Raw genomic sequence first — 21,976 nt, 5'->3', positions numbered from 1 at the left:
CTTCACGGGGGGCGGCTGCCCCGGAGGGGGTGTCCCAGTGGCTTGGAGGCTCCCAGCTGCTGCGCAGCTTTGGGGGGCGGTGAGAAGGAACGCGTTGTCTCCAAGAGGGTCGTGCAGGACAGCTTTCCAAACCTTCTCTTCCCCACTGTTACGAGTTTTTCCAGATGTAACACAGGTCAACGGGGGGTGAAAAGCAGGAGTCCCTGGCCCTGTATTCCATTTCCATTCAGATGTTCACCTGCCCCGGGACTAGCCGGGCCGGGAGGGGTGCCCCTTGGTTGTCGGATCCCTATTCAGCGCCAGGATCTGCGTCGTCTTCTCTGAATTTTAACATTCCACCAACAATTCTCAGTAACCCGCAGTGCTACACACACCTCGTCACGTAGAATCCTCAAGACGCCTCTCCAAGATAGGTATTAGCTCCTCGTCTTAGGGAAGAGGGGAGTGAAGCTCAGAGCAATTAAGTGTCGTATTAATTACACCATTATTAAGCCGCAGAACTGGGAATAGAAGCCGGTGTGTCTGACTTCGTAGTCGATGTAATTTCCGCCACACAGAGCTGTTAACAAGCACCTTCCCACACCAGGTGTTCTGCTGGGAACTTTCCAGAAAGAGGGAAACCACCTTTGAGGGGCTTCAAAGACAAGACAGACCGTATTCTTACCATGCCGAATCTTCCCCTCTCATTGAGGATGCCTGGGATGCTGGCTGATTTTCAGAGAATAAGACTCCTAGTGAATGTCATTTGGTGATAATAATGGTGTTTTCCTATCTCCTCCAGAGCAGCAACTCAACTCCGTCTCACTTTCCCTTCCAAGCCCTGTCCCATTCAGGGGCAGGGAAGACCATGGAATGTCCCCGGCCACCTTCTGTGGGGTCCCCTGTGGTCCTATTCCCAGCCACGCGGCACGGGAGCCGGCGGGCTCACAGCCCGCAGCAGCGCGCCCCGGGGAGGCTGGGAGGCCGGGCCGCACTGGGGCTGAGCTTCCGACTCAGACGACAGCCTCCAGGAGGGAAACTGGCATCATTTTCACCCCGTTTTGTGAGACATACAGTTTAAATATTTCAAAGCCTTGAGTCATTCCACGTTGGCTCAGACGTGTTTCACATGATGCCTGATGCCGGCTGCAGGGCCCTACAGGGGACTTCCTGAGTCAGGCTCCCGAGCGCAGGAGATGCACTGGGCAAACCTGCCCTAAGGAGTACGTGGCAGTGACACCCGCAGGGGCCTCTGCCTGGAAAACACTCTCCCTGAATCCTGCATACCCAGGAGCAAGCCCGTCTCCCGGGAAGCAGCCAGGTAGGGCGCTCTAAACCATGAAGCACCCAACTTCCTCCATCTCTAGTTTTCTGGTGTGAGACGATGGGGTGAAATAAGAGAAACTTTTCCAGAGAAGTAAGAGAGCCATCCTGGGGCCATCTGCATTTCACAAGTGCCAGGGTCTGTCTATGGTATGAACAACAAGGGACAAGGACCTTTCCTGGGAATACCCTGCAGGGGCTTCTGGCAGCAGAGGGGGGAGGGTCCCCGGCCAGACAAGCCTGTCCAGTTGGGAGGAGAGTGGGCTTCCTGGATTCTCGTTAGGAGGAGACTCCAAGAAAAGCATCCTCAAGATATCCAGGAAGAAAACCAAACCAGAAAATACTTGAGAGGACTCCCCTGGTGGCGCAGTGGTTAAGAATCCGCCTGCCAACGCAGGGGACACGGGTTCGAGCCTCGGTCCGGGAAGATCCCACATGCCACGGAGCAACTAAGCCCACAACCCACAACTACTGAGCCCGAGTGCCACAACTACTGAAGCCCGTGAGCCTAGAGCCCGTGCTCCGCAACAAGAGAAGCCACCACAACAAGAAGCCCGTGCACCGCAACGAAGAGTAGCCCCCGCTCGCCACAACTAGGGAAAAGCCCGTGCGCAGCAACGAAGACCCAACACAGCCAAAAATAGATAAATAAATAAAATTTTTTAAAAAGAAAGTACCTGAAGCTCTGGTGGAAATATCTAGCTGGATCTGGCCCTAGAACCGGTGCTCCTAACGTGATCGTGTGTTTGTGCCGCAAGTGAGTTTGCACCTGCGAGTGTGAGCTGAGGAAGGACAGTTAGGCAGCGAGGACGCAGGAGTTGACATGTGTCCTGACATCAGGTGTCTGAGGTTGGCCTGCTGGGCTTCCTACTCTGTCCCTTGGTCTCTGTGGTTGGTTGGCTGGTCGGCTGGTCGGTCTGAAGTTTGGCCTCGTTCTTCCGTCGTCCCCATGGAAACTGATGCTCTTGGTCTTCATTTCCATCTGTTCTGCTCGCCACCTCATGGAAAACACATTGACTCAAGTAGATCTCTGCTCTGCTCCTAAAATTCACATTCTGTCTGGAGAATGGGGCAGGTGACAGGAGTGTCTTGAACACCTAATGGCCAGAGGGAATTTCTCCCCGAGCGGAGGACTGCGCTGGACATTCCCGACGGTCCCTGGGCCCTACGGGGGGCTGTGCAGGACCAAGCTGGTCAGCGTGAAAAGGTTTCGGATAGAATCGCCTGAAGTTAACTAAATAGCTGGACTGTCCTCCTATCGTGAACAGAAATCTATCAGCAAAGACAGGAAAAAACTTTTAAGATACACTTTATGATACGCATTGAAAAATATCCAATGCCTAAGAATAAATCTAACCAAAAACCTCTAAGACCTTTACAGAAGATCTGTGAAGTTTCACATAGAGGAGTTAAAGAAAACTCAGTAAGTGGAGAAACATGCCATGTTCATGAATTGGGGAAGTCGGCGTTATAAAGATGTCATCTCTCTTCAGTACAATCCCAGTTAAAACTCCAGGTTGACCTTTAACCCAAGCCCTTCAGGGTCAATAGGGCGACCCTGGGGGTTTCAAGGCTCCAGTCCCTTTGGGCAGCTCGGCCGTGACTGTGGAGGTTCCAGGGCAGGGCCAGCCCCAGATGCTCCACGGTCAGCCCCGGGGGGTGGGGTGATCACGTGCCTGCAACTTGCTGTTGACCATGACCCCGCAGGTGATGAAGGGAGAAGGGGCCCAGGCTCCTGCTCAGAGAAGCAGCTCGGCCCGGGGAGGCGGGAAGGTTCCCGACTACCCCTCCTCCACCCGGGGACCCACCTGGGCCTTGGCAGGTGAGAAAGCAGGTTCAGAGATTCTTCGTCTTATTTAAATTAATTCAAATCTCTGTGTCCACGTGGCCGGCGGCTGCCATATTGGACCGCGGGGCTCTAGACACCGCTTCTCCGCAGGCCGTTCGCGGGGTCTGTGTCCCTCCATGCGTCCGCCTCACCCCAGCTGCTCTGGCTTCATGGACCCAGGTGGGTGACCTCAGGTGTGGGAGCCCTGTGGGAAGAGTAAGACGGGCTCCTGGCCCGGCGTCCCCCGTGTGGGTCCCCTCCCGGCCCCCCAGTCGTCCCCGGACCTCCCGGGTCCAGTAGCTGCAGATGGCAAGGCAGGCGGTTCAGTGGTCAGCGCCAAGCTGTGAGCTCTGCCAGAAAGTCTGAGCTGAGAGTGTGGATGGCCTTGGCCTTGCCGAGGACGAAGGCAGCCTTCCCCTCATCTCTGACTGTGCTTATGCGTGAGCGTCCCGGCCCCTGGTGCCCCCAGAATAAAGTCTCCTCTGCCATCCTTAGGACGGTTTTCTGTCTTGGGAAGGACTGTTGCCCGAGACACGGTACGGATTTCCGGGGTGAGCGGTCAAGGTAGGGAGGGTCATCACCAGCTGACTCCTTCCCTGGGCTGTGGCAGAGGGGCCAGGAGGGGGAGGCGGTGGTCAGGGAGCCTTCAGGGAGGCTGTCTCCAGCCAGGACTGCAGCCAATTCTTCCGTCTGTCCTCAGCTCTGTCCGCGTCCAGAACCTTCTTTCCTTGAAGACCCAGCATGTGCTTCCACGTCAGTAACAAACAGCCTTTCTCACATGAGCACAACCTCCAGCCAGCTTGGGGCTCCTCAGGGGCACCCCCGCCCCAGCAGATGGGGAGGGGCTTCCGGGGCCGGACCCGCTCTCTCTGGTGTTTCCTTGTCCCCGGTGAGCGAGCCGCTCCCGCTCCGGGAGAGGGGCCGGACGGGTGGAGAAGTAGTGTGAGCCCCCCAGCTGGTGACCGTCTGACAAGGGAAGGGACCCGTCTGCACAGCTGAGCCCTGCCTGCCTTCCCGCTCAAGCGGGGCTCGAGTTTAGGCTATGATTTTCCTTAACGTCCAAAATCAGCTCTGCCCTCTGTCCCCCTAAAGAAGGCCAGCGGGAGCCACACCAAAGGGTAGGTTCCGTCGGGGCCGCCCGGGCAGATGGGGCAAGAGGAACCAGGGCCGGGCTCTTCCAAGTGCCGGGAAGACCCCTTAGGCAGGAGCCGTCGAGCTGGGGTCCTGGGAGGGAGTCCTCCCTGAGCTACTGAGAGAACGTCAGGACCCTTTCCTTAGAGCCAGTAAAGGACCAGGAGATGGAGGAGAAAGTGTGGTGGCCGGCAGGAAAGGATGCCAGCCAGGGCCATTCCGTCTCCTGTCTGGAAAGCTGAAACTACTAGAAACTGGCTTTGTCTTTGCCAGATACTACATTGCAGCTAAAATCTGCTTTCTCTCCAGCTTTACCTCTGGATCCAGCCGTACCTCTCGCCCTAATTCCCCTCCTAACAGTTTTAAGTCAGGCGGACGTTTCTGCAAGGGGCAAAGATTTTTGTGAGGCTTTATTTCTTACAAAGCAAAGTTTACTTTGTTTCTTGCTTGATCACCCCCTGACCCCAGATCCCACCGACAGAAGAAATTCTGGAGACAGAGCAGGAAGCCCACCTCCCCCCTCAGCATCACCTCGAACGAGCCGGGAGGGCACGTAGGGCTGTGGTCCAGACACGCCCTGTTCTCTCCGCGTCCGTTCCTTGGTGGGGAGGGGAGGCTGGCTTAGCTGGGCCGGAGTGGGGTCGGGGCCACCTCAGTCTGGCCAGGCTGCTCGGACAGACACTGCAGAAAGCTCCTTCTCACCGCCTGGAGGCTGGGGCTCCCAGATAGGAGTACCAGCAGGGCCACGTTCAATGAAGGGCGCCCCGTCCGGCTCACAGCTGTGTCCTCGCAGGTGGAAGGGGCGAGGGAGCTCTGTGGGGTCCCCTGTTCAAGGACCTCAGACCCGCTCCTGAGGGCTCCACCCTCATGGCCTAATCACCTCCCAGAGGCCCCCAGTACCATTCCACTGGGCATTCGGGAAATCTGCAGGGGGCAGACCCCACGGTGTGCGGGCCGGGTCTGCCCCGGGGAGAGTGGCCCTGCTTGTCCTGAAAGAGCATTAATGGATCGTTCACTCGAGGAGCAAGTAGGTAACGTTTAGCAGAAACTGGGACCCGGTGGCCGGTTAGCGGCCAAGGTTCAGCGCAGCTCAGACTACCACTAAATATGAACGTCTCCTTCTGTTTCCTTCCGACATGGAAAGTTCAACTCTAAAAGCACCATGAGCCAGCAAGAATATTTCCTTTTCGGAAATTGCCCGGAAAGTTGGACATTCTTTCAGGCTGGCTGGTGGGCTTCAATCCCTTTAGAACCAAAGGTCCCTTTTGGCAATAAATACTTAGTATACTACTTCCTTAATTTTCCTTAAATAAAGTTCGGAGGAAATCTAAATCCTTATGTATAGGAAACTCACACCTATACACATAATGTCAATATATATATGTCTATAATTCCTAAGCTATAATGGGAAAAGTCTGTGTTTAGCTCCGCACCCCCTTTACTGGCGGTCTGCAGGTACTCGATGCCGGGTGGGCAGGGGGCGTGGCAGTCAGTACGATCCAAAGTAATCCCAGCCCTCGTGGAGAGGCCCCGTGTGCGGAGGGCAGGGCAGCCGTCGCGCGTTCCGTTATTTAATGTGGAGATGATTCACGCTGGGTGACGCGGCCGCGTGAGAGTCACCGCGAGGGGACGAGGCCCCTGCGCCTGTGGGCAGGGGTGTCCAGACCCGCCAGCCTGGGCCTGCGGGAGGGCAGGGGGAGGGCCGCTAGCAGGGCCGAGACCCCGACGACGGTGGCGGGGACAGTCCCGGCGAGGCTGCGCGAGCTGGGCCCGCCTCCCCTGGAGGCTGGCAGTCACTCTGTTTGACGCGGGAGGGGCCAGGCCTGGTGGCGCATCTCCGGAGCCGAGGGCGGCGCTCCTGTTCGCTCAGGCTTCTCTAAAGCGGGCGCAGGTGGAGGCTGCAGGGCCGCGCTGGGCCACGCCTGCTGGGGCTAAGGAGGGGCCGGCCTGTTAGGCGGCTTGCGTCGGGAAGGGCGGGGGGCGAGGATGGGACCGTCAGGTCGGGCTCGGGGGGCTCCCCCCGGGGCGTAGTCTGCGGGATGCGCCGAGAGAAGATGCCAGGTGGGCAGATGGCGCCTCGCTCCCACCGGGGCTGCCGTCCTCTGCACCCCCTCCCCCCTCCAGGGGCCCCCGGTGTCCCTTTGAAGCGGGTGCCTGCGGACGCTACCGTGTGTCAGACGGCCTTGCCCGCGCTCGAGGCGTATCCCCTCGAACCCTCGTCCTGGGCGATCCCGCAGCGGGGTCCTGCCGTGGACCCAGGTGCCCGCTGGGGTGGAGGAGACCCTCCCCAGGCCCCGGAGGAGCCCAGCCGACCCCCGGTCCCCTCACCCCCGTGGGAGGTGGCAGGTCAGGTCGGGCTCACGCTCCGCCCACACCTGTGCACTTCCAGGCGCCCAGAAGCACCCGTTACATCTCGGTGAGATAAATGAACGAGGGCCTTTGAAACCTTCCTGGGGAGAAAAAAGCTTAATTCCCGAGAAGAAACCAGAGCAGCTGTCCACTTCGAAGGGTGCACTCCTCTAACTCCTGGGAGTGCGGCCCCCCCCACCACCACCCGCCCAGGGTCTCCTTTTTGCCCCCCGCCCCTGTCTGCTGCTGCCCTCTGCCCCGCCCGCTCCGGGGCAGCCCCCGGGCTGTCTATGCTGGGGGGCTCCGGGGCTTCTGAAGGGGCGCGTCACAGGGTGGGAGCAGCCAGGGGCCGGGAGCAGCTGTGCACCAGCCATGCCGCCCCACTAGACGCCAGTAATTTCCTTGATGACCGTTAGATCTGAATGACATCCTGACGTCGCACAGTTTCTATGATCTCTGTGTGGCGGCAGAGTTACCCGTGTGACACACAGCTGCCGGCTGCCCCCACCGCCTCCCACAGCCCCCTGTCCCACGGCCCGGAACCAGGCCCCGCCTCCCAGCTCACGCCAGCGGGGCCCTTACTCGGCGGGGCCCCCGTCCCCAGCCAAGCACACGCCGTCTGCCCGCCCCATTTTAGGCCCTGCCTCCTCCAGGAGGCCCTTCTGCTTGCAGCAGCTCCACGTCCAGCCTCCACCCAGGCCCCCCCGCCCACCACGTCGATCTCTGGGGCCCCATGTGTCCCTGGAAGGGAACAGTCTTGGGGCAGAGACCTGGACAAAGTCCAGTCAGCTTCCCCACCAGGAAGAGCGTCCGGTCACCTCCTCTGTGTTCCTTGCCTTCTCTCTGCTGGACCCGTCAGCGGTAGATAAGGAAGCCGCGCAGGAGGGGCTGGAGAAGAGAAGGAAGCCGGCAATGGCAGTACAGTCCCAGGTGTGGAGACTCCTGTGGACCCCTCACCACCACCGTGTTTTAAAGCTGGTGTTGACTCTGCTCTGGGCGGGGAAGGGGCTGAGAGTCCAGAATTCAGGGGCCAGGGCGTGTGCCTGGACCTCCCAGCAGCAGCCCTGCTCTCGGGACCAGAGACAGGATGTGGGCCCACCTGGCAGCCCACTCCTCTCCTCCCAGCCCTCCAGCCAGAGCAGAAGGGGCCTGGGTCTCCCCGGGAGGAATAGTGGCTTCTAGGAACCTGGCAGTTAACTATCTGTGTGAACCTGAGTTTGACAGAATCTAGCCAGGACAGCTTGCTTATGGCCACCAATCTCAAAGCGATGCTGGATTTCATCCGAGAATCTCAGGACAGGCAGTCCTCACTAGGATTCAAGATGAGACCCACTGAAGGGAGCTTGGGATTCTGGAACCTTCACTTTCCCCTCCTCCTTCCACATTCCTGAGCCTTGCCTTCCCCGCTACCCCCAAAGCTGGCCCTGTGCGTCCGGCCCCCCTAGAAGGGGACGGCCCAGCTCCAGCAACCATGGCAGCCGCTGGAACTCGCTGGGCTTCCTACAGGTGCAGACACTTCACTTGTGTCATTCCTGCCCTAACCCACAGGTCGCCGTGTCATAGGGGGAAACTGAGGCACAGAGAGGTGCGGTTATCTGCTCAAGGTCACCCAGCCAGTAGGTGCCAGAGGGAGGGCTCGAACCCAGACACCCTGCCTCTGAGGGTCTCACGCCCTTCACCACTACACCCCCTCTTCCACCTCGGAGCAGCTGCAGGCGTGGAGGGAATCGGGGCACAGATAATCCAAGAGAGGAGAAGCCAAACTTCTCATGCAGGTGAAATGCATCGCGGATGCTGGGGCAGCAGCGTCCTTTCCGAATCACGTTGTGGTGAACCCGGGACTGATTTGGTCCACGTCTCTTCTGCCGTGGCAGCCAGTGAGGGGAGGGCCGTCGCCCTCCGGAGAAGGGGTTATTCCCAGCGGGCGCTCGCCTTTCAGCCCAGGGGGACACGCACGAGACCTCCTGAGGCTGGGGACCCACTCGCCCTGCAGGGTTGGAGATGGCGAGAGAAAGTCTTCCCCCAAAACGCCGTCCGCCCCTGCGTGGGCAACCCTGCCTGGCTCTGAGGATCTGGACGTTGAGAGGTTTGGTTCACCACTTCAGGGAGAGCCCAGAGCCCCTTCCGCTAACTCTGACTTCCACCAGAGAAAGAACGAGTGACAGGTGTGACCTGGAGGTCAGCCTGATGGCGAGAAAACAAGTCTATGGTTTTTTTTCCATTCTGCTTCCTCCATCGTACTCCCCAAACCCATGTCACCCGTGGTTTCCAGCAGTCGAGGAGATGGGTGGCAACAGGTGTGTGTGCATGTGTGTGACAGAGAGGACACGGCTCTTGCACTGAGCACAGGGGGCTACCTTCCTCCCAGGCCCCGCCCACCTGGGGAATTGGCCAGGTGTGTCCCTTGGCGACCTGTCGAGCCCCCTGGAGGGTGTCAGCGTGTTTCTGGGATGGGTGTGGACGGCTGGGAGGCGGCGCTGACAGCAGGGTCTGAAACCGTGTTCATGGTCCAGCTTGGAGGGTGGACGGGGCAGGAAGGGGGTGGATGGGGGAGGGGGAAGCTGCCTCTTAAAGGGACCCTGTCACCCCCCACCGTGTGTAAACCTCCTCCGGGCGGGAATGGGTGGGGCTCTGCGGCCAGTAGAGGCCTTGGCCCCGGGCCCACAGGACAGAGGGGCCGACCAAACGCGCCAGCAGCCCAGTCTGTGGAGGGCGAGGGGGCGGGAGAGGCCAGGCAACCCGGCGGAAGCCGCGGGCCGCAGAGCGCCGGGGCGGGCCTGGCCGTCCTGTGCACCCACACAGCGGAGCTCAAGAGTGCGGATGACACAGGCGATGCATGGGGTGGGTGAGGGTTGCAGGGTCCCTGGGGGCCGGGCTCCTGCCGGAGCTCGCCAGCTGTTAACCTCTCGTCTGCCTCGCCTCTGCCTGCCTTCTCCCTTTCTGTCTCTCCCCTCATCCACGCTGTGGACCGAGGCCAACTCACCCATCTGTTCCAGGTCCCTCTGGTGAACCAACAGACGCCAGCCCCTCCCCGCTCCTTGAGCGCCGAGACGCCCACCGACCTCTCTCCTCCTCTCGCCCCCAGACCCGAATAACGATTTGCCACTGCGTTTTCTAGGCTGGATGCCGGGCGTCCTGGACTCTCCTCTGGTTCCTGCTTCCTCCTTTCTCTTCCTGGACATCCCCTCCCTGTCCCTCCCCAAACAGCTCTACCCACAGAGATGGTTTTCCTCCCTAGAGATAGTCCCCCAGTGTTTTCCAAAACCTGATGTTAAAGCACACGCACATTTATCGTTTGTCCGGGGTCTTCACTCTTTGCCCTCAAAACCAGTGCTCTGCACGTGCCCTGTGACGCCGTGGGAGGAGCCTGGAGGGGGTCGGTTCTTTCCCGCTCACAGCACGTGACTCGAATGGGAGAGAGAAGCCTCTCGGTGCCCCCGAAGGCTCCGGGATATTCAGAAAAATACTCTGGGAAGCCAGCAGGGTTTCAGGCGACCCTCATCTCACCTACGCCCTGGCCAACCTCTGCTCCCCGCCGGGCTGTCCAGAGTCCACGGTGGCATTTCTGCTTTTTTTTTTTTGGCAGAAAAGCCTGGGAACCGAGAGGTCCCTTTCCCCGTGACCTGACCTCCACACTGAGAATAACAGCCCTGGGACAGCATGTCTTGTGATCCATCTGAGAGCGGGCACGGCTAGGAAGGGCGGGGCTGGAGGGGTCAGGGGGCTGGAGGGAGTTGGCAAGAAGTGGGAGAGCACAGACTCCTCTGAGACTCAGAAACAGAGAGCGAGAGTTGGCCACCCCAGGAGGGCCAGGGAGAGGGACCGGGGAGACTCTTAAGAGGCCAGCCCGATGCTTTCTTACCTCCTCACCAACCTCAGAAGTGCACCTCCTGGAAGCCCCAGCTCGTGGCTCAGAGGCCGGGGCATCCCTTGAAGAGCCAAAGGGGCAGATGTCCTTTCTTATGGAAAGACAAACGCCCTCGGTGCTGGGCCCTCCCCGCCGCACCCCTGGGGAGGACGGCTGTGTGGTTCCCGGGGCCCCTGAACAGCGTGACATGCGTGTGTCACAGGGCATTTTGCTCCCTTTCCCCTGCACTCTGCGAGGCAGTGGTCCCGACCCAAGAACCCGCCCTCTCTTTGCAGAGAGCCTGCCCGCCCAGGACTCCAAGAACCCTCACAGGAAGGGGACAGCCCTTGGTTGACCAGTTGTCCACGAACTTTGAAAAAGTCTTTCAAAAACATCCATCCGTTCCCTTCCCCAAATATGGTGTAAAACAAACAAAATCCATGTGTACAGGACAGAGGAGTGGAGTCGGCATCCTAATCGCTCCTCCTAGACACGACAGCCCCCAGACCCCCAGCCAGCCTGCAGGAAAGGCTGCGAGGCCCTCAGTCTCGCGGGGGAGGGTTTCAGCAGGGTCCCGAGTCAGAGTATGACGGCGCTGAGCATGGCGGTGCTTCAGAGACACCCCTGCCCCGAGAGCCGGTCTGGGGTCACCTCCCACGTTACCAAACCTTGGGACTGACCTGGCCCCCGTCCCCTTTCAGGGAGGAAAGCCTCTGTCCAGAGGCAGCGGGCCCGTGCAGGGCTGCCACGAGGGTGACCTCGTCCCAGATGCTGCTCTGATGCCACGGTCCCCTCGTTATCACGAGCTTCACACGGCTCCACCCCTGAGCCCAGAGGGCCTGGCTGCGCCTGGACCACACCGACGGCCGCTTGCTAATTCCCAGGCCGCCCCGCGAGGGCCCCGCCCCTGTTCCCTCCCCCACCCCACCCCCCACCCCCCCCCGCAGGCAGGCCTCCGAGGAGGTGCTGGAGGCCTGGGAGGGGCTGGGGAAGTAGGACCCGCGGCGAGGGGGGTGGGTCTGGAGGGGGCGGAGCCCCGCCCCGCTCGGACTCGGCAGCGACAGTGCGGCCCGACGGCGGTGCTCTGTTCTTGTCTGTCTGACCTTCCTTTTCACTCCCGTCCTGCCGCCCCGTGTAGGGCTACTTTAGTGACCCCTGGAATGTCTTTGACTGCCTCATCGTAATTGGCAGCGTAATTGACGTCATTCTCAGTGAGACGAATGTGAGTATGACTCTGCCCAGGACGCCTCCGTGTCCCTCCCTCTTTACCTCCTCCGGTTTATTTTTCGGTTTCCTGTTTTACCCCCGCCAGTCATGCTTTTCTCTCGCACCTGCCGCCGTCCTGGGGGACATGAGCCCCCGCACTGTCCCCAACTCTGCCGGGCCGGGCAGGGGGCGGCCGGGGCTCCTCCTCCTCCAGGACGCCCGCCCGGCCCCCCCACCCCGACTAACCCGGCTTTTGTCAGGCTCCGCGAGCACCAGGTGCCAGGTTTGCGCCTCCAGAACTGTGGAGTGGTAAGAGGGTCCAGTACGCCCACATAACCTCTTTCTTTTCTCATTTTTTTCTCTCCTCTCCTTTCTTTCATGCTTTTTTTTTTCATTTTCCTCTTCCTTTTGTTTTGTTTTTCTTTGTTGTTGGTTTTTCCTCCTCTCTCCCTCCCCTGGCCCCTCTGCCCCGTGCAGCACTATTTCTGTGATGCATGGAACACATTTGACGCCTTGATTGTTGTGGGTAGCATTGTTGATATAGCCATCACCGAGGTAAACGTAAGTACCGGCGTCCCGCCCTGCGACGCCGTGCCTGCCCCGCGCTCACCGCATCGCTCTCCTCCGCCTCCTCGTCGCTTCCCTCCAAGCTCCTTATTTCCGCTAAGTTACTCTTGTTTGTTCGTTTAAATTGGTTTAAAGGATTTTCGTTCTCATTGCTTTACTTCGCAATTTTTTTATTCTTTTTTTTTTTTTTTTAACGTTTGGAACGAGCTGGCCCCCCTTTCCTTCTGAGTTTTGATTGCCGCATCCTTTCCTTCCCCCTTTGCAACTGGCCTAGCATGACACACACTGTCTAGGAGGGTGCAGCCCTGGGATCCCGGAGTGAGACGGCGGAAGGGCGTCTACAACCGCTGGGCAGCTGCCGGGGCAGCCCCTTCCCACCCCCAGCATCCGGGGGATGAGCTCTCCCGAGGACCACGTGACGGCTCGCACTTGGCCGGCACTGTCAGCCCAGCATAGTCACGCTAAAACGGCCCCTCCACTGCGAGGCGGGGGAGAACAGCCCACACCACCCCTCTTTTCTGGAGAGGGCTCCTCCCCCACCCCCCCCCCAACTTGCCGTGGGAGCACCTGGCCCCAGGTGAACCTGCCCCAGAGGACCGGCCTGGCCCTGCCTGGCTCTCCCCCTCACCAGCCCCCGCCCCGGCTCCAAGACCTCCTGCACCCGCTCCCGGGAGCTGCCCCCTCCTAGACAGTCCCTGTAGCCCCTGCACACGCCCCTCTGCTCCCCGGCATGTTCACCCTTCTCTCTTTCTCTACAGGCAAGCCCTCTTGCGGTTGGTCTTTGACATGTGTGGTTTAGTTCTTTTGTCAGGATTTTTCCTTGGTTAAGAGACTTGGTAATGTTTGGGCAAATGTCGATGCACTGAACCATTGAGTAACAGCACGGAGCAGATGCTCTAGAGTTCTGATCTAAGGTGTCAGAAACACCCCACGACCGCCACCGTCCCCCCTCCTTGTCCTTACCCGCCCCGTCCACCCCGTAGCTGCCTGCCAGCCAGTTGAACTGATGTCATTTTATGTCCTGATTCCACTGATCAGAAGTCCTGTCCGCCCGCTTCAAGTGGGTGGACATTGGGAGGAGGCTGTTCTGCTTTCCCCGTGCCCCCCTGTCAACCTGGCCCCCCCGCTGCTCGCCCTGTAGCATAGATTCGACGGCCCCTCTGTCTCGGGGATCCCCCAGGGTCGTCTTTGTCTTGGTGTGTGTGTGTGTGTGTGTGTGTGTGTGTGTGTGTGTGTGTGTGTGTGTACATACGTGTGTACGCTCCCTTGACCTCTGCCAAATCATTGGAGCACAAGGAAACCAAGCTCCCCACTCAGACTCCATGCCTCCCCTCCCTTGGCACTGCCCCCCCCAGTGGCTGGATGGACCCCAAGTTGTATCCCAGGATCTGTCACGGCCCTGCCTACACGTATCCACCGGCCAGGGCCTGTGCTCGGACCGAGGGGCCCTCGGAGGAGACCAGGGACGGGCAGGGTGAGCCTGCGTCTGGAGGCTGGGTCCCCGTGGGGAGCCGTGCCAGGGGACTTGGGGCCGATGGCAGAGACCCGCAGGAAGGTGACAGCGGGCAGCGGGCAGCGGGCAGCTCCCTGGGTGCAGAGGGCCCACCTCGGTCCCGGGGTCCTCTGGGGCGCTCCCTGATGGCCAGGCCCACGCCGCTGCTCAGCCTGCCGTTTTCTCTCAAACTACTGCTGTTTTTAAAGAAAAACAAAGACAAAGGAAAAAAATTCTAGAGTATGAAGTTTCTACCCCAGAAAGTGACTGCTGGAATTGGGGGTGGTGCAGGACCCCAGGAACGGCGCGCGGCGTCACACGCAGACCCTCCACTTGTACAACAGCTTCCGTTCGCGATTCGCCTCGGCGCCCAGCTTGTGTGCCGTGAGCCTGAGCTGGACAGACGAGAGTGACCACCCCCGACTGCCGATGCACGGGGGGGGGGAGGGGGCGCGGGCCAGTGCCCTTTGCTGCCCCTCGGCTGGAGCCCAGGCCTCCCGGGGCGGCGGCCAGCGTTCTTGTCTGTTCAGCCCGTGACGCCCGGCTCGTAGCCTCCTCTCGCGGACTCCCGCCGGCCAGGGTTTGGTCAGCCCTTACATTCCGCGGCCTGTATCCTTAAATAACCGCAGGAGGTTTTCTGTTTTCTGGACGAGCAGTTATCGGCCCAGCCCCGCTTCCAGCTGGGAAGCCCCTCCAGTTCCTCCCGGGACCCTTTCCGCACGTGGAGATGCTCTTCCCTCCCCGGATTGAGGAGTTCGTGAAAAGTCCTGCAAAGGGTTTTGTCTGGAGGTACAAACGGGGACAGCGTGGGTGATGCAGAGCAGGGGAGGCGTCCAGAGACCCACCACTCGGCCCCGGCTGCTTGCCGCACCCTCCCACACATCCAGGAAGGACACCCGCGTCGTCGTCCCAGGCAGGGGCCGGAGGAGAAGGCTGGACCAGGATCAGATCAAGTGCTTGAGTCTCGCTTCTCCCCCTGCCCACCCGCCTATCCGAGGAGCATGATGCTTTACGGTGCTGGGTTTTGAAGCTCAACTAAGAGCATCCATTTAAAGACCGGCCGTAAACTGTACGGCACTGTTGGGACTTGCCTGGTGGCGCAGCGGTTGAGAGTCCGCCTGCCAATGCAGGGGACGCGGGTTCGATCCCCGGTCCGGGAAGATCCCACGTGCCGCGGAGCAACTAAGCCCGTGCGCCACAACTACTGAGCCCGCGTGCCACAACTACTGAGCCCGCACGCCTAGAGCCCGTGCTCCACAACAAGAGAAGCCACTGCAATGAGAAGCCCGTGCACCGCAACGAAGAGTAGCCCCCGCTCGCGGCACCTAGAGAAAGCCCGCGTGCAGCAAGAAGACCCAATGCAGACAAAAATAAATCAATAAATTTATTAAAAAAAAAAAAAAAACTGTACAGCGCTGTTAAAGGGGAGAGACCGTGGCAGCCAAGCAAAGGACGACCTTTCTGACCCCCCTGCTGACACACCAGCCAAGCACAGATGTCACAGCCCTCGTTCCCGGATGCACTCGAACTCTTGGTCGACGGGTCCAGCCGGATCAAAGCAAGCTCACTGCCTTGCCCACGACTCAAGCCAAGATGGGCCTGTCCCACAAGCACGGACATGGCCCTGCACCCCGACGGTAGCCAGGACCATGGGACCAGTTACAGGGACGACAGCGCTGCTTCTCAGAGGCAGGACCCTCCAGCGTATGGTCTGCCTTCCGGCCATAGGCAGGTTATGGGCCTGGATGCTCGCTGGGCCAAGGGCTCAGCTCCAGGCCTCCCCGAATTCTCTAGGCTTACTGTTGTCACAAGACCTCCTTTTGCAGACAGATGTTCCATTCCAGCCTCAGAGGGATCCCTGAGGCTCTCCACCTGTAACTCCTCATCTCTGACATTTAACCTACGGAGACCAGCTCTCGTTTCCCTCCCCAACTGCTGTGTGCCTCCCAGGCGCCTCCAGATATTCCCCACGTTCAAAGTCATCTCCCCTCAAACAGCTCCGTCCTCCTGCCTGTTCCAGGCTCTGGTGCCCCCCGCCTTGGGAAGTGGATTCCCCAGCGACCCCAGGAACCATTGTCCACTCCTTCCACCGTGGCTGGAGCCTCCCCTTCCGGTGCCGGGCACCTGGGATCCATTATGGAGCAAAGCCAAGCCCGTCCTTGGGAGCTGGTGTCCTAAGGCTGGAGATGTTCGGACACAGAGAATAAGGAAATGGTGCAGTACGTGGAGAGCCGAGAAGCCGCCGAGGGAGGGGGGCGGGGGAGCAGGGAGCCGTGGAGGCTGGTGCCGTCCTCTGTAAGACGAGCTGTGCCGAGGAGGGGAATTTGAAGAAAGCGAAGACCTGAAGGAAGTGAGCCGATGCCCTTGCGGATCCCGGGAGAGGATCCTTCGGGCAGGAAAAGCAGGGTGCGGTGGTCAGGGAGGGGAGCAGGTCTGGGCCTTCGCCTGAGCAGGAGGCGGGGACTCTGGCACCTTGGAGGAGAGGTGTCCGTGGTCCAGGGACCCCTTTGCTGTCTGCGGGAGTCAAGGGCAAAGCCCTCCACCATCCGGAAGGCGGCCGCGGCCATCCAGGTGGGAGGGGATGGAGTTGCAGCAGACGTGGTGGAAACGGTCAGATTCTCAGCCTGCCCTGCGAGCAGGGCACGCGGCCTCTCCCGACAGACTGGGTGTGGGCGCCAGAGAAGGAGGGCTCCCAGGAAGCCGTGGGGTCCCGGCCGAGCAGGGGAGGGTGGAGCTGGCGTCGGCAGGAGGGTGGGAGGCGAGGCCCGTTTGCACGAGGAGGACGCGGCTCGTGGGACGGCGCTCTCGACCGCCCAGCAGTGGCGTCGGGTGGGGTCAGCAGCGCAGCGACGGCATTCAAGGCCGGGGCAGGGGCACGGCTGAGGGAAGAGGAGAAACGGGGGGCTGAGCCGGGGCCTCCGTGCTCAGGGTCGCCTTGACCTCCGGCTCACTCTGGGAGATGCCCTTGGCTCCTCCGAGGTGACCGGGGGAGGCCCGGGGCCCCGCAGTCACGCTGGATTCTGCGTCCGTGGCCACGGCCCGGCCACCCCGCCCCCTCTGGACGCGCTGCCTTGTCCTCCGTCTGGGCAGAGTCACCGTCATGTCCCCTGGGAAGCCCCCTGCTCCTCCTTTATCCCTTGAGTCTGAAATGCTGTTTTCCAGAAGGAAAACCTAGTGACGTAACCCTGTGACGTCAGTGGAAGCTCCTGGGGTGTCAGAAGTGGCCCCCCTCGGCCCCCAGTCACCCCTCCACCCCCCTGCACGACAGGGAGTGCCGGGAGGCCCGGAGCCTTCCTCACGGACACGCGTGTCCCCGGTCGTGGACGGGGAGGCCACGGCACTGACAGCCGCGACCCGCCTGGGGGCTGGCCGTCCTCGAGTGCAGTGGCGGAGGCCTGAGGTGGACCCAGAGTGCCCCCCACCAGCTCCGCACCGGGCGCCTTCGGACAGTGACGCCCTCGCCGCTGGCAGGTCCACGTGCGGAGCGCCCGAGAGCCGCGGCCTCAAAATCGTCACCTGGAAACTCTCCGGAGAGGAGGCCCCGGGGACCCTCAGGTGGGAAGAGGACAGGCTGTGTGAGGGACAGGACGCGGCCGGGGGCCTCCGGGCAGGGTCAGCGCGAGGACTCTTGCGTGGACACCGAGAGGGCGTCAGTGCAGGGCAGCCGAGCAGGGCGGTGGGGTGAAGCGACACGGTCCTGGCTGGGGTCTCGTTAGGAGCTCGGCAGGGGTCGGGCGGAGCGTGCTGCCCTCGGGGGCGGGGGTGGGGGGGGGCGCCAGACCAGGGCCACCACACGTCACGTCCCTGGCAGGGGCCGAGCTTGCTCAGGGTTTGCCAAGGCCGTGCGGCTGACAGGTGGCGAGAGCGGGTTCCGAGTCCATCCCTGTGGGAGAACTGACGCCTGCATTTCCGTGAGCCCTTCGGCCAAACCGCGGGCAGGCTGGCAGGGGCCCTCCCCGCCTCGGGACCCCGGGCAGGGCGGCTCAGCCGAACTTCTCCGGGCCTGAGGACACCAGGGGCTGCTCGGACGCCTGGGCCCTGGGTCAGCGGGGCTTGGAGGGCAAGGGGGCAGGAGGAGTGGAGCAGCCCCCTTCCCTGCCCTCTGCACAGGAGGAGAAGGCGGGCGGAGGGGAGGAGGCGTGGGGACAGGGGGGGAGGTGGGACGACTGGGATGTGGTTCAGCCTCTAGAGCATCTGCGACGCACGTCGGGGCCTCGGGTGCCACCCCAGGTGCTGCTCACCTGTCTCCCGGGGCCGGTGGTCCTTTGACCACAGACCCGCGGGCGTGACTTCTAACGACCGCCCTCAGCGGCTCCCCGTAAAACTAGTGCAGCAGGTTTGGCTCCCACTCCGGCCTCGGGGCCTGGAGTGACTGGGAGGGAGACAGCATCCTGAGTCGGCGCCTCCCGCCACCCCGAGCCCGCGTGGGCCCACGCCTGGCTCCCCGCCTCCAGCGCGGCAGAGAGGGGCTGGAACGGGCATCAGTGTCTAGACGACGGTGGTCCGTGTGGCCTGGGCTGCTTCTGAGGTCTAGTAAGTCAACACCGGTGGTGTCAGGCCAAGCCGGGTGGAGCCGCCGCTGTGGCCCTTGCCACCTTCCTGTGCCCCCCTCCCACCCACCTGTTTCCCTCTGCTGGGCCCCCCCCCCGCTGCTCCGGGAGCCCCTCCGGTCCCTCGCCTTCTCAGCACCACCTCCACCCCCACGCCCCCGACAAACGAAGCCACCCAGGCGCCTTGTTCACCCGAGGGCAGTACCGACTCGGTACCGCCCGCCCCCAAAGAAACGCTGCCTTTAAAGGGACGAAGTTAAGACTCGACCTGGAGAGGGCATCTGGAGCGTGGTGTGAGTGAGGCCCGGCCACCGGCTGTCCTAAAGGGTAGTTTCTCCTCTGCTCGGAGAGGAAGTCGGCCCCGAGAGGTGAGCCGGGCCCCCGACCAGCCGCAGTCCAGCGGGACGCGGGGAGCCACTTCCAGAGCCCGGGCTCTGCCCGCAGAACAAGGTCCACGGGCTGGACAGCAGCTGCCGGGCGCGGGGTGTCCCGGAGCAGGAGGACCCTGGAGGAGGGTCCTGCACGCCTGACCCGAAAGGCCCCTGGAACCTGTTTCCAATGGTTCTCACCCGGCTGAGTTAGGCTGCCCGGTGCCCCGACAGCCAGGACCCGACGGGGCCCCTCTTGCCCTCCGCCTTCGGACCGAGAGCCCTCCGCCTTCCGTCCTCTAACTTTCTTTCCTTTCCGCCCTCATTCTCATCTCTTCTGTCCTCACACGACCGTCTGCTTTCCCCTAAATCGGAGGGCTGGGCCGAAGGACGCTGTCAGGACACACAGCCGTCCACCCAGGCCGCGGGTGTCACTCGTCCCCAGCTGAGCCAGCTGCCGGGGTGTTTGCCAGAGAGCATCTAAAGCGGAGGGACCTCGAATGTTCCCTGAGCTCGTGGAGGGAGTGAGGGAGCTCATTTCAGCAGGCGCCCAAGCACTGACAGGTGCCCCCCAAAGCACTCACTCTGTCTAATCCGCGTCCTGAGAGCTGGCAGCTCTCGCTGGTTGGTCTCCTTGAGTCTGTCTCTGTCTCTCCTTTTCTTCTCCATCCTCCGGGCTCACTGTGTCCGTCCACGTGTGTGTGTGTGTCTCTCCCTCTGTGTCCCTGTCCCTGTCTCTCTGTCTCTCCCCTCTGCTCTGCCCCCACATATGGGATTTTGTGAGCACTCCTGACAAGCTGATTTTACCCATTTATTTTTCATGAGTTCCTCTTGTGGGTTACCTGTTTGAATGACTGTCCCTCCCAAGGAAGATAAGACCACCCTGGCGATTTTGCCGTCAGTCCCGTGTAGCGTGAGCGCCGGCAGGTGACAGCACCTGAGGAGCCGTCGGGCTGCAGGTGAGCGGCTCCTGAGGCTGCAGCCACACTCCCCAGCACAGCTAACAGCACAGGCCGGCCACCGCAGTTCAGCACACAGAACACCTGCTGTGCACCTCTCCCCCAGTCCCCTTGGGGCCAAAGACCCCTCAAGGGAGGCTCAGAAGGGCATTTCTACCGAGTGCCTGTGACCACAGAGGTTCTCCTTTCCGGCCAGAATCTCCGTCCCCTTCTGGGTGGAATTTTCCTTTGGAGAAACAGATGTAAGCCCACGGGGGAGGGGGCTGCCTTTCCACCCTCTGCCCTCGCCTCTTCGGGGTGACCTTCGCTTGCGCCCTGCCCTCGTCTGTCCTTGTCTCCGCCCCCCTCGTAACCCCCATCTTCCTCCTCCCAGCTCTCTCCTCCTCAAACCCAATTCCATTCCTCCATTCGTGCCAGACCGAAATGGAAACTGGGCTTAAGAATTGCTTTTGACCATCGGTATTTCCTTCATTTGCCCTCAGATCTGTGGCACCGACCCTCCGCTATGTGTCTCCCAGTTGACACGTGCTTACTTAGACCTTGCGTCTCCCTCCCAAGAAAGCACTTCATTCAGCTCTAGAGAGCTAGCAGTTTACAACAGATTTTACTTTGACCTTGAAATTCCTTCTGTGCAGCCACCCCTGGCGGCTCTGACCATCAGCTCCTCGCAACCCCTCCACGTTCCCAGGGCCACACCTCAGTTCCCGGGATGAGCGCTTCTCCTGCTTGGGTAATGAGGAACCCCCTCCTGAACGCATGCCGGCTGGCTCCTGGCCACGAAAGCAGCGTCAGATGTCTCTAGAAGCCCTTGACTCCCGTATCCCCAGCTCTCTCTGTGTGTACCAGCCTCACATTTATCCTCCCACCCTAGGCTAACTGGGGTCTCGCCGACAAAGCCCCAACCCCCCAGACACCCCCTCCCCGCGACACTGTGACACGCTCACAGCTGAACTGGCGTCTTGTCTTGCAGATCAAATCGAGATGAGATTAGAGACAGTTGAAGTAGAGAAGCAGAGCTGGTGGGGGGGATGCAGGCGGAGGGGGGATGGCAGGTGGTTTGGGATGGAACTGATATCGGATCCACTCCCTGAGTTCTGGACAAGGGTTTTTTGCTCCTTGTTTTTTAAAGCGAGGCTTCTGTAGGAGGGTGGCCAGTAAAAGATTCACACGCCCCCGTGCTGTTGCTTTTGACTCGGTGCAGAGGGATGTGGAATTTCCGTGAGCAGATACGTAACCGTTGTCTCAGCAGCACCACTGGGATTGGGCCCTTGTCCAAGGTTCTGTTTGGACGCAGCCTTCCCTGCAGGCAGGCAGGTCATCTGCACCTTCCCAAGCCAGCCCGGCCAGGAGACGCAGCCACGGCGCACAGCTGCTCCTAAGTGCCCTCGAACCGCCGATCACAGAGAACACCCTGGAAGATAATCAGGCTGTCGAAATCTACCACCTGGCCCTACCTCCCCGCTAACCCTCGCCTCCCAGCTATGCAAGAAGGGGGGGCCGAGAAAGAGGAGAAGAAGGGAGAGGAAGCAGTCCCTTTCTTATGTGGTCAAGAGCGATTTCCAACAACCTCTCCGTTCTCCAGAGAGACAATGGGATGTCAACTGGGAAACGCCCCACCGATTCTGGCGTCCGTCCGTCCTGGAGAACCCTCTGTGCAGTCTCTGGAGCCCCTCAGTCCCCTCGGCTCCCACGGGTGGTCTAGAGAGAGCACCCCAACGAAAAGGAACAGTGAGGACTTTCTGGACACAAAGGCTTCACGCGCTGAGGTGGTGCTTCTCCTCCGGTCCTGAACTTGGGTCGGAAAGGCAGTTTTCCAGAGCCGCCCCAGGTCTCTGCCGGTTGAACCGTACAAGGTGACCCACATACATGTGCCCAGGTGAGGGCAGGGTCTGTCCTCGCTGCTGGCCCGGGGCCTCTCTGACAGCGCCCCACCTCTGCCCACACGGGGAGGGATAATCTCATCTCATTCCTACCAACTGCAAGAGCAAATTCAGTTCATTGCCCCGATACCCTCAGCCCTGGAAAACGACCAGATCATGAGAAAACAAATCGGAACGGGTGGCTGAGAAGCGGGCTGCCCGCTCCCGCTCGTGGACACGAGCCGGCGGCAGGCGGCGTGCGGGGCAGGTGACCCCCACTCCCTGCACCGAAAAGGTAACTCGGGGTCACCGGGAGCGCGTCCGGGGAAGCATCCGAGGGGGCGGCTCAAGCACCCGGGGCTCCCCATTAATCCTGCACTCGGCTCAGAAGGTAGGAGCCGTGCTCGGTGGTCCCTCAGGACATTCTGGGGGGTCCCAGCGTTCTGCAGACGCACTCGCCCGTCTCCGGGCCGCCCGGGCACCTGGGGGTGACCTTGGGCAGCGGTGCGTCAGCCGGT

At 61.1% G+C, this 21,976-nt stretch overlaps 1 protein-coding gene across 13 annotated transcripts in view; it reads left to right on the top strand.

Moving 5' to 3' along the window:
• CACNA1C (calcium voltage-gated channel subunit alpha1 C) overlaps positions 1-21,976 on the top strand; it is a 521,192-nt gene that overhangs the window by 460,562 nt on the left and 38,654 nt on the right. For 9 of the 13 annotated variants that reach the window (XM_067008440.1, XM_067008436.1, XM_067008441.1 and 6 more), the window contains exon 30: positions 12,141-12,224. The exons of 1 other annotated variant lie outside the window; for it this stretch is intronic. In XM_067008440.1, the coding sequence (XP_066864541.1) occupies positions 12,141-12,224 (84 nt within the window). Of the gene's footprint in view, positions 1-11,595; positions 11,680-12,140; positions 12,225-21,976 lie in introns of all 13 variants that reach the window. 3 more of the 13 variants (XM_067008443.1, XM_067008439.1, XM_067008446.1) reach the window with 2 other exon arrangements.

The sequence above is a fragment of the Kogia breviceps genome, chromosome 12 (assembly GCF_026419965.1).
Source record: "Kogia breviceps isolate mKogBre1 chromosome 12, mKogBre1 haplotype 1, whole genome shotgun sequence".
Classification (NCBI taxonomy): Eukaryota; Metazoa; Chordata; class Mammalia; order Artiodactyla; family Physeteridae; genus Kogia; species Kogia breviceps.
This window is presented reverse-complemented; position numbering and strand designations above follow the sequence as displayed.